This window comes from Hordeum vulgare, chromosome 5H, assembly GCF_904849725.1.
Source record: "Hordeum vulgare subsp. vulgare chromosome 5H, MorexV3_pseudomolecules_assembly, whole genome shotgun sequence".
NCBI lineage: Eukaryota > Viridiplantae > Streptophyta > Magnoliopsida > Poales > Poaceae > Hordeum > Hordeum vulgare.
The window spans coordinates 577,755,819-577,768,189 of record NC_058522.1 but is presented as its reverse complement, the minus strand read 5'-3'; the positions used below and the strand labels follow the sequence as shown (position 1 = coordinate 577,768,189).

General features: G+C 42.9%; 1 protein-coding gene across 1 annotated transcript; it reads right to left on the bottom strand.

Annotated features, from left to right (window-relative positions):
• Positions 1–2,302: 2,302 nt before the first annotated feature.
• LOC123395080 (serine/arginine repetitive matrix protein 1-like) lies at positions 2,303–9,433 on the bottom strand. Its single transcript, XM_045090011.1, has 3 exons — positions 8,933–9,433; positions 3,879–5,400; positions 2,303–3,759 (listed from the first exon to the last, which is right to left on the bottom strand). Exons 1-3 carry the CDS (start codon positions 9,023–9,025, stop codon positions 3,023–3,025), a joined length of 2,352 nt encoding a protein of 783 aa, XP_044945946.1. The 5' UTR covers positions 9,026–9,433; the 3' UTR covers positions 2,303–3,022.
• Positions 9,434–12,371: the final 2,938 nt, after the last annotated feature.

The following is a 12,371-nucleotide window of genomic DNA, read 5'->3' as shown; positions in this document are numbered from 1 at the left end:
TAGCACCTTATAGCCAGCCGTTTTAAACAAACACCCGGACAGGATCGTTCCATCAGTGAACGATTATAAAAACACGATGCAATCGAACACCTCCTCATATCTGTGTCAACCGTCTGGACTGACCGATATCCCTCATACCTATTTTAAACGTCCATAGTTACCGTCACCCCTCATATTCATTTTTTAATATAAAAACGATATAAGGACCGTGTCCATAGTTACCGTCACCCCTCATATTCATTTTTTAATATAAAAGCGATATAAGGACCGTGTCCATAGTTACCGTCACCCCTCATATTCATTTTTTAATATAAAAACGATATAAGGACCGTGTCCATAGTTACCGTCACCCCTCATATTCATTTTTTAATATAAAAACGATATAAGGACCGTGTCCATAGTTACCGTCACCCCTCATATTCATTTTTTAATATAAAAGCGATATAAGGACCGTGTCCATAGTTACCGTCACCCCTCATATTCATTTTTTAATATAAAAACGATATAAGGACCGTGTCCATAGTTACCGTCACCCCTCATATTCATTTTTTAATATAAAAACGATATAAGGACCGTGTCCATAGTTACCGTCACCCCTCATATTCATTTTTTAATATAAAAGCGATATAAGGACCGTGTCCATAGTTACCGTCACCCCTCATATTCATTTTTTAATATAAAAACGATATAAGGACCGTGTCCATAGTTACCGTCACCCCTCATATTCATTTTTTAATATAAAAACGATATAAGGACCGTGTCCATAGTTACCGTCACCCCTCATATTCATTTTTTAATATAAAAGCGATATAAGGACCGTGTCCATAGTTACCGTCACCCCTCATATTCATTTTTTAATATAAAAGCGATATAAGGACCGTGTCCATAGTTACCGTCACCCCTCATATTCATTTTTTAATATAAAAACGATATAAGGACCGTGTCCATAGTTACCGTCACCCCTCATATTCATTTTTTAATATAAAAGCGATATAAGGACCGTGTCCATAGTTACCGTCACCCCTCATATTCATTTTTTAATATAAAAGCGATATAAGGACCGTGTCCATAGTTACCGTCACCCCTCATATTCATTTTTTAATATAAAAACGATATAAGGACCGTGTCCATAGTTACCGTCACCCCTCATATTCATTTTTTAATATAAAAACGATATAAGGACCGTGTCCATAGTTACCGTCACCCCTCATATTCATTTTTTAATATAAAAGCGATATAAGGACCGTGTCCATAGTTACCGTCACCCCTCATATTCATTTTTTAATATAAAAACGATATAAGGACCGTGTCCATAGTTACCGTCACCCCTCATATTCATTTTTTAATATAAAAACGATATAAGGACCGTGTCCATAGTTACCGTCACCCCTCATATTCATTTTTTAATATAAAAGCGATATAAGGACCGTGTCCATAGTTACCGTCACCCCTCATATTCATTTTTTAATATAAAAACGATATAAGGACCGTGTCCATAGTTACCGTCACCCCTCATATTCATTTTTTAATATAAAAACGATATAAGGACCGTGTCCATAGTTACCGTCACCCCTCATATTCATTTTTTAATATAAAAGCGATATAAGGACCGTGTCCATAGTTACCGTCACCCCTCATATTCATTTTTTAATATAAAAACGATATAAGGACCGTGTCCATAGTTACCGTCACCCCTCATATTCATTTTTTAATATAAAAACGATATAAGGACCGTAGACGCAGCCAGAACCACTTTTCCACTCAGTTTCTCCGCGGTCGTGTTGGGGACAGACGGTACGTCGCAGGTGCATGAACACGACGATTCCGAAACGGGTGGTCATCAGCAGCAGCAGCAGCAGCACGCACGACTGCCCAAAAAACGGTGGTGGATCAACACGTGCTATACCATCCACATGCTCTGCACTTGATCATGCCCGTGCTGCTGCGGTAGGACATGGAAGGAAGTACAGTCCAGCATCATCAGCTTGGAAATGAAAATATCATCTCACTTGGCGGCCTTGGCCTCAGGTTAGTGCTGCCACCACTAGTTAGTATCTAACGGATATTCTGAATCTTGTGTCAAATTTTTCTCAATTTTAGCAAAACCTGTCACCTAATTTCAGGCATACTACAGTACATCGCAGAGCCTTGACATTATCTATTCACAGGTCTGTCTACATGTTTGCACAAGAACAACAACCTGAAAACGTGACTGTAACTGCAAGTTATGCATCCCCTCCTATAGAGAGAACTAGAAAACTATCTTGCCAACTCTCAAGTCTCAACAGTTTGGAAGACAAAATTTTCAACTTCCGATGATACCTCCTCATACCCTGCGGTGACTCTTTCAACAAGAGTAGCGTTCGTTACAAAATCTCAGCAAAAACACATCATCTATGTAGCGTAAAACCACTAAAAAGGAGAGAGTTATATACACAAAACGACATGCCAACTTCAGGAACAAGAATAAATCAGGCAGCAGCAGCAGGAGCAGCAGATTATGTGTGCGTCTCACCAACCAATCCAACTATAAATGAATGTCTCACTCACTCAAAGTCTCTTCCTCCCTCTTCACGCGCTCCCCTTCTCCTCTGTCTCTCTATTGTACATGTTGGTTATAAAAATGCTTTTACACCATTCATACAGATCAAAATTGTGCAGCGGCAGCAAGGATAGCTAGCTCATCATGACCCCGCTGTCGCGGGATGGGCGATCATGTCATGTCACGGCGACGACCAACGGACACCAATGCCTTCTCTCCTCTTCTTCTTCTCCGGGCAGCACAGCACTCGTCGGGATCGATACTCCACACCTGCCAGCCATGCCAGCTCTCTCACAAGTGCTGAGTTGTCACGCACCGGTCTACAGCTACCCCCACCCAAGAACGGGTGAATCACCCATTCCTGCCACCGAGCTACACAAGCTGTAGCAGAGCAGTGCTACAAAGTAGAAACTAGTTGCAAACTTGATGTGCTGAGTGCTCAGTTACTTCACTGGATCTTTTAGTTCATGAAGCATCGTATCAGAAAGGAATGACATATGGCAGAGCGATGACGTCGGCCGGGTCGATTTTCATTGCCTCAGCCCACACTTGGGGCACTTCATCGGCCTCAGTCACCTTCTTGCCCTTCTCTGGCTTGGTGCTGCTACAATGATCAAACAGCCAGTCTTGATCGCCATAATCACATTCCATGATCTGAGGTGCTTCAGGGATGCTGTATATCTGTCCCAGATACTTGAAATCCGGGTGAGGCGACTTCCTAGCAGGTGCGCCGTTCCCAGATGACGCCCCAGGATCCCGATGCCCTGGAACGACCGCAGGTCGCTGCTGAGCCTCCTTGCTGACATTCACCTTCTCTTCCTTCTTAGGGAGAGGATCTCGAAGCCCTGGAACGACCGAAGGTCGCTGCTGAGCTTCCTTGTTGACATTGACCTTGTCTTCCTTCTTAGGAAGAGGATCTCGAAGCCCTGTATCGACCAAAGGTCGCTGCTGAGCTTCCTTGCTGCCATTGACCTTCTCTTCCTTCTTATTAGGGAGAGGATCTCGAAGCCCTGAATCAAGTGAAGGTCGCTGCTGAGCTTCCTTGTTGCCATTGACCTTCTCTTCCTTCTTAGGGAGCCGTTCAGCCTTTTCGATTTTCATGGCATCTGGCTTCATGGAAGAGGGTGGCGCGGCTACATGAGATGCTGTACCATTCTCCACATGATTGCTGGAGGGGGCTGGTCTCGGCAACTTTGTAGGCCGCATTTCATGATGGTCTGTACAGAGAGCATCAGAAGTCTTATAACATAAAGCACCATAAAAAGGTATAATGGTGTTCTACAAGACTGCAGTACTGGTAAGTGCAAAATGACAAAAAGCAAAGCTAGGAACTCACTTTGTAGGTAACCATTCATCTCGTGGTTCTTTCGCTTCTTCAGGTTTTCATCAGCTAGGATAACTTTTGCATCATCAGCTGGAGGAGCTAAGGGAGGGGTTAAGGGCTTCGTGTCAAGGCTATCTATCAGACTGTCTATCTGATAATCTATACTGTTTTCTCTTAACTTATCATGCTCTTTGTGATTATGTTCCTGTTTCTCCTTCTTTGCCTCCTTTTCCTTTTTCTTCTCTTTGTGTTTCTCTTTCCTCTTCTTTTTCTCATGCCGTTCACGTTTTTTGTCCTCTTTCTTTGTATCATCAGATGCCCCATCTCTAACCTTTTCCACCCTTTCAGCTCTTCCAACTGCAATTTTCTCCACAGCTGGGGGTTTAGAATCAACCTGTTTCTGATCAGTTGAAACACAAGGATGCAGCATTCTTCCACCTGGTTCCTTTTCCTTGCCCACAGCTGGGGGCTTGACACCAACCAGTTTCTGATCAGCTGAAACAGTATTCTGCAGCATTCTTCCGCCTGGTCCCTTTTCCTTGCCCATGGCAGGTGAAACACCTCCAGCATTGGGCTTACTAGCAGAAATTGAAAAGTTCTCAGTTGGCCGAACCATCCCATTTGGCCTTCGGATTGTAATGCTTGGGCTTGGGATAGTTGACCTAGGTAGACTTCTATCCATCCCTGTTGAAGCGCCAGATGTTGATGGACTTTCAAACCTCTGCATGGATGTTGGTGCGCTATCCACCGGACGACCAACCTTACCATTTCCCTTGTGCAGAGCATTAGCAGGGCTTCTGAGCAATGGAGAGCTGGTGCCAATTTCTTTCCTTGCAGTCTCTTTATTTGGGCTCTCAGTTCTTTTCTGCACCAGTATGCTAATGTTACTGATACGCTGCCCCATTCCCTCTTTCCTTGGCACAGAATCAGTAGAGTTGGAGAGAGGCCTAGTGACTTTGACTCTTTCCTTCTCAGCCATAGGTGTTGTACTGAAGCCATCAGAGCCTCCTTGAGACGAACTGTTGAGGTTCTCACTGCGTCGAATCGATGTGCCATTTTTCTGTTGATTGATAGTGATGGTCTGTTGCCCCAAGCCCTCACTTCTCCTTGAAGCATCAATAGAGTGAATACGCATTTTGTTAACTGCAGTCCTGTCATTCTCCAGTGCAGGTGCAGCACTAAAACCTTCACGACTTCGTTCATTTGAAATAGTGAAGTTGTTAACAGCTCGATTCTCCACCCCTTTCTGATCTTGTGTCTTTCTAACCAGTTCCTCCCTGGATATAGGATCCTTAATTTCTTCAGATTTTCTGCTGCTCTCTCCAAACTTCTGACCAATGAGAGCCTCACCATGTCTGTCAGTCCCTTCAGATTCCCTGCTTTTATCTTTGCTCTTGTCCTTTTTCTTGTCTTTGTGCTTCTCTTTTCGATCTTTTTTATCTCTGTGCTTATCTTTACTCCTTTCTTTATCCTTCTTTTCTTTTTTATCTTTGTCCTTCTTGTCCTTCTTATGCTTCTTCTCTTTGTGTTTCTCCTGAAAAAAGATGGTTGATGCGAAGTCAATAAATTTTAAAAGAAGAGATCGACGCTAAGCATAAACACGTCGAATTAATATATTTCAAACAACAGTCCAAAAAAACGCTAAGAGAAAAAGAAACTAAGTTTGTTGATCTACCGGAATGCTCATGTCAATATAAACATCTACGACGCATCACTATTATGGGAAGCTACCATTAGTACAAAAAATTACAAGCTACAATGACCATTGAATCACACTAACTAAATGGCATACAGTATTCCAAATTTCTGGAGTTCGTATCTGAAATATTATTTTTAAACTTATGAACTCGCACTACATAACCATTGAGTAAGGCCTGGGGAAACAATCTGCTTCTCTGATTGCAGCTTATACTTTTTTTTGCTAACAAGTCTAATGACTCGAATAATCATGTTCAGCTACAACCTGGTAATATTACTACTTTATGTGTGGTCGAAGCTTTTGCTTTTGACACTAACCACTTGACGAAGTTAACCAACATATTTTATACATGGACCATCTGTTGCAAAAATAAAGTTGGCACTGAAATTTCCGCCATATTCAGTCAAGGACCAAATAAGTCATAAATTTAGAAGGATATGTACTCTATTTAGTAAGGAAACAAACTAAGTCCAAATCACCCCACATTTAAACATGTGGCATGAAACAGCCATGTTATGGACCATAGAGAGTTTAGGTTGTAACATAAGATTGAATATAAGCCAATACTTGAACAATCATTTCAACATATCAGGACAGAAATAAGCTAGTTTATTGAGACGCTATGCTAAAAATCTAACATAATAGCTCATGTAGTCAATCAAGTAAAGCAACAGTGCTGCAAGTCACTACAATGAACTTGCAAAAATAACATAACACCTAATGTAGTCATTTTATGGCCATGTTTTATGAGGGCAGGGTTACTGGATGAGTATCTGCCATATTTAGTGAAAGTGTGAAACTTCCTTGCTTATCATGTTTTAAAAGAACAAACCATGAAACCCTCGAATGTCCTAAATAGAGTTAGTTAGACCAGATCTTGCAAGAAACCATGTACTTGAATGGAGCCTCGGTAGTTTTTCCTTGATGAGCAACATGGAATTACGAAGGATATATTAAAATAACGCAGATCGCAAGCAAAAAAAATGCCTAGCACATAAGTTCAATAGAGCACACAAAATAATCAGATTGATAAACAACGTTCACAGCTAAAACTAACCAAGAACAGCAAGTAAACGCTTGTCCCTCTGATACGTTATATAGCATTTATACCATTTATTTAGGGTGTTTGTAAGTGACAACATCAACATATCCGTTCATGGAGTTAAAATTATTGTGCAATGTAAGGGCTGCCTAGATAATCCTGAATTCCCCTTTCAAGCTTTTTAGTACTGGAAATTTAAAGTTTATTAGATTGTGAGGAAAATATATTAATATCAGAAACCTAACATGAGTTCAGTTACCAAATCATATTTAATCCCATGATGTCAGAAGACACCTAAGGGAGGTCCAGATATGATTCTTATACAAAGATGACAGAAAAATCTGCTGAAAAGTTCAGGTCACAAATTGATTACAACTGGCAGCTTTCAAACAATGCATAATATATCTATACGATACAGCCTCTGTAGTGAATAAACTTTGGTTATGCTACCAGTTTTTCATGTAAAGGGCACTGATATGATAGAACTAGGTGGACTTCTTCTCTATATATTGCAATTTAAACTGCCAAGATATTTATGTTTTCTATGCTTCATTAACAAACTTGCTTACATGTTAACACATAATTATTATTTTTCCTGGGGCCGGAAAAAATAGGAAATAAGCAGACAGATGAATTGTGAATGTCATTTTAGTTTGATTTGACAATCTATCAATCATAGGAACACCAACATATATAAATTATTATATCAAGTGTAGGAATAGATATAGTTGTAGAATGGAACCAGAGCTGTTAAGGCAAGCTATTTGACACAGATAAATACAACTGAATGGAACAGTCCAGCAAACTATTGGCATAATGGGAGCTTCTACAGTACATAGTCAGGTATGAAAGACCAAGCAAATTGTTCCTAGAAAGGCCTTAAGGCAGGGAATGAGCGTGTATCAACCTTCTTACTAGTAGCTTGGTAAAGGCAAACATTTAGCAAGATAGAAAGACGTTAAGAAATCATCATACGAGATTACGAGTCATTCCAATATCCCATTCCCATCTTACTCATAAGCTTCATTCTCCAAAAATAGAGTCTCCTTTTTGCACTTATGCTGTATTCCCAAGTTCCGAACCACAACACAATAGATACTAGAGTTTATTCTTTATTGTAGATACTAGAGAGTATGATGATTGTTATAGGGGCACACTTGGAAAGGACTACACTAAAACAACAAAATGTCATGTAAAATACAACAAGAAATCTACGTTAAAGCATAGACAGTTTCCTTACAGAAGGAGTAACAAAGCAATAATAGTCTTTAGATAACAAAAATACTGAATTGTGGTTTCACATACACAACACCTAACTGCAATGAGATGAATATAGCTACATAAATGTTTACAGTACAAATCCTAATCGATCCATTCCACCGTCCACTGATCTAGAACACCTAGTATGACACCGGCAATTAGAAAATTTTGTTTCATCGGTGTGGTCATTGATTTACCCTGACTAAGTGATTCATATTTGCACAGATGGACATCTTTATGCTAATCTACACCAAGGACTGATGGTAATTCCCACCAGGACCAGGACACATATACCAGTTACATAGAAAAATAATATACCGGTTTAATGAATAGCATGTACTTTAACTCTACTAGGATGATATTTGCAGAAAGTAGTCATGTTATATGATAGACCAAAAAAAAAACTCCCAGCAATAGCTTCCAGCAGTAACGTCTCTAGAACTTTAGTCGCGCTTTTAGCCGCACACCGACAAATTGGAAACATTTGCCTCTTCTCCGCCGACCTAAATAACTTCTTCACCCTACTAGTAAGCCTCCCGAGTACCGACATACTAAATGTGCCTTTGCCTAGAATACAATTGTTTGCAGCTTGCAAAACGACCTAAGCCGCAATAATCAATGGAAACGACATAAACCGGCATCCCTTCTCCCATCGATTCATCCAAACAGAAACCCCCACCTTGCGCACGCAACTAAGCGCAAGACGCCGCAGGCCTATCAAGTTCAATTTGCCCGAAGCACTCTTCAGGAAACCATCGGTTCATCCCTGGTTTGTTCTCTAGCTGCTTCTCTACCAAGCCAGTGGTGGAAGAGACAAATCAGCGGTGGGTACAATGAACACGCCCTCGAGTGACGACCTAACCCCAAGGGACCGAAAACGCTGCAAAAATCCATGGCAGCGGAGCCGCAAGAAACTAGTCCTGACCAGAGATGCGCAAGAAATTCTGCAACCAACCAAGTAGCGGCGGCGGCACACAATGCCCTCCCGAGGGATGTGGAAGGAATCCTTGATGGTGGTGGGCTAATGGAGGGAGCAAGAGGGGAGGCTGGTGTGTTGTTTTCCACCTTGTCCTTGTCGAGCAGGGGCGATGCTAGGTGGGCGTCGGGGCGCGCGGTCTTGACATATCCTGGGGGCGGGAACGGGAAGCAGCGAGACATGGCACGGCCGCCTGGGGCCCCGCCGGATCAGCCCGCCGCCACCAGAGCCCAGTCCTCCTCCTCCTCCTCCTCCCTCGGGAATCCTTGTCCCGCTGCGGCGGGCGGGGTCAGTGGGCCGGGCGGGGGGAGCATGGGGCCGTCATCCCGGCGGGCGGCGGGGATCTGGGGGCGGGCGCGGGGATCCGCGGAGCCGATCGGGGAATCGGCGGGGGGCGATCTCCCCTCCGGCCCGCCCGCGCGGCCTGTGTTCGTTTTAGTTGTTTTTGTGTTTTCCGGCGCTCCGCTGGGGTGTTTCGCCGCTTTTGTGCGGGGCGGGGGCGGGGGTGGGGTGCCGGGTTGGATTTGGATGGCGGAAGTAGGGTTGAGGTTGGGAGGAGGAGCGAGGGGAGGAAGACGAAGGGGGAAACCGATGAGAGGAGACCCGGTGCCCCTATATATAGCCCCCACCATCCCCAGGCCCCTTCGGGACACATCCGGTCCGGTCCGGTTGGGTTCGGGGTCGAGGGGTCGGGGCTGGGGTGGGGCCCACCTGCCAGACCGAACTTGTGGTGGGCATGGGCTTTTGTGGTAGTTTGCTATTTACTCCTGCTACTACTGCTCCTATTTTGTGGTAGTAATAATCAAAAAAAGCTACTTGCTCCTGCTGTAGACTAGGATAGGAGTACACTATCATCATTGTTTTTATCTACTATTATTATTATTATTATCAACAAAAAAAGCGGTGGTGATGCATTCATTTATGTTTTTATTTCATTGTTTTCGTGTTCGGATTATGCTGGTTTGTCAGGTTCATGCTTTAGGGATGCTTTAGGGAGGGAGGGGAAGTCTTTTGTTTGTTTCTTTGTCGACGTTAGTGGTTTCGTCTCATCTCGTCTTAAGCTGGGTTTTCGACGGTATCAGTTTGTGGATTTCGTTTTTACTGGCGACATGGATGACGCGACCGAAGTTGCAATAAAGGTCAGGTATCCGAATTATGAATGTGGTGATCATAACGTATGCTTCACCTACCAGAGTTTGAAGCACGGACTGCACTCACAGTTTAGATAGAGGTTTTACGAGCGTGAGTACTTGCCACGCGCTGGCGGAACATGACAACGGAGGAGTGGCCTACTTGATCGCGCCAAGGCACTAGCATGGGCCCAAGGAAGCAAGTCGTCTCGTGTTGGCCAACATTTTTTGGGCCGAATACCTTGGTTCTAGCGTGGGGAGACGGAACTCGATTTAGGTGTTATCTATTTGTGGCAACACGTGGACTGACATGGTGAACTTGAAGCACGTTTTCGATGATCTTGGTTGAAGAGTGGAGCAGAAGAATGGAAGTGCTCATATTGTCGTAAAGCTCATGTCGGTTGATATGAGTTTTGTGGTGCTATTCATTCGGAAAAACAGTTTCGGCTCGCGGCATGGGTATCAAGGTTGGTGCCAAAAAGGCAAGGTTCAAATTATGTGGGTGGCATTACTTAACTTGTAGTGTGCAACTTTTTATTTGCAATGTTCAAAACCAGATACCACAGTTACACACGCACGATCTCGTATGGTACAACTTTTTCAAACATGTGTGTTTGTAGCCCATGTCTACCAGATACCACAGTTACACACGCACGATCTCGTATGGTACAACTTTTCCAAACATGTGTGTTTGTAGCCCATGTCTGGATATCTTGAACTGAAGCACATGGTTTCACTCTTCACATTTGGACACCATATTTTGTCGATGGGTGATCGTCAAGATCAGAGCTAGGATGTAACTCTTAGATTATTCGGTCCGGGTTTAAACACTCCACCGACATGACAAGGAAAATTAAACCCATGTTCGGGCCATGAGTGAGGTATAACATCCTACTCGTACTCATGTGTTCTTCGTGTACATTGATCTGGTAGAATTTCAACTACCCCTATCAACCCGACTTCAAATGATTCATCTCCTCTCCTTTTATACCCTCGGGCCAAAGTCGACCCTCCTTCTCTGTATGCATAAGATAATGAACCAAACAAAGATAGTTGGTAACACTTATGAAAGACGTCCCCACGTACCTTCGTACTAGGCACACGTCGTCTATTGTCAACAGGCCCAACATGGTAAAGTTGTACATAGTGCATGGGCGCTATCGACGTGAATGTCCCATTGGATGGATGGCGTCGGCATATCTTTTTGTCTAAAACACACATGCATTCCTTTTGGTCCATAATGTCCAACAAACAAGCATAGTAAGGGAGGCCATGGCTTTCCGGTTACTTGTCGTGCAGCTCGTGGTATTGATCCACTAAGATTTAATGGATTACTCGGTCGCCCATTGGGATATGTCAAGCGTATACAAGCCAAGCAAATTCTTAATCTTCCTCCAAAGTCCCAACATGAAACGACATTTGAAAAGAAGATGGCCCATAGACTCATGCACCTTCCTACATAAAAAAAGGCACAACCCATAATTTGGCCAATCTCTGCATGCAAGACGGACTACACTCCACACATAGTTTTGAATTGCAAACCAAGCGAAAAACTTGACCAATGGGGGGGGGGGGTGCTTCGGTGTTGGCTACGATGCGGATTAGGATGGCTTCAAAAAGTTACACTTCGTAAGTTGATGCCACCGAATATGGTGGTAATGCATCTGTTAGAGCATCTATAGCCGGACATTGTAAATATGAGTCCTAAACTTTCGCGGACGTGTCCGGTCATTGACCGGACGTGTCTTCTATTTGTCTGTCCGCGCAGCCAAACTTCACATTTGTTTCTTATATGTTCGGTTACTTGCACGTGATTGACGAAGAGAAAGAAAAAACAAAGAAAAGAAAAAGATGATGGATCCGGTCCTAATTTTTTTTTAAAAACTAGTGCATAAACACCCTCCCACAGCGCACGTACGTACATAGAGTATATAGCACACCTCCTGATGCATCTGTTAATGAGAAACGCGTGAGCAGTACAGGAGTAATTGTTATGGATGTCTTCCTTTTATTTCAAATTTGTTTTACTACTATTAGGGTTTGCTTGGTACATTATGGATATTTATTGATTATAGTACTACTCCCTCCGTTTCTAAATATAAGTCTTTCTAGAGATTCAACTAATGAACTACATACGGATGCATATACATTCATTTTGCTCCGTATGTAGACAACTAGTAAAATGTCTTAAAAGACTTATATTTAGGTAAACTGCTGCGAACTGTTCCTAGTAAAATGTATATTTGGAACTGCTGCGGGCTGTTGCGTAGTAAACTGCTGCGAACTGTTCCTAGCAAGTAGCTGTTGACAATTAATTGTTGACTTGTTATCTTAGGCAATCATAATGACAGCGGTCCAAATCAGGTTAGGTTAGTAGAAAACGGAAGTTTCTGGTGGC

What these genes read in the sequence shown, in the direction of transcription:
- LOC123395080 (XM_045090011.1), bottom strand. Translation starts at nt 9,025, where the DNA reads ATGTCTCGCTGCTTCCCGTTCCCGCCCCCAGGATATGTCAAGACCGCG. An exon ending in CCCTGCTCGACAAGGACAAG is followed by an intron (nt 5,401 to 8,932) that starts GTGGAAAACAAC and finishes ATCTTTTTTCAG; the next exon opens with GAGAAACACAAAGAGAAGAA. An exon ending in GATGAATGGTTACCTACAAA is followed by an intron (nt 3,760 to 3,878) that starts GTGAGTTCCTAG and finishes CTCTCTGTACAG; the next exon opens with ACCATCATGAAATGCGGCCT.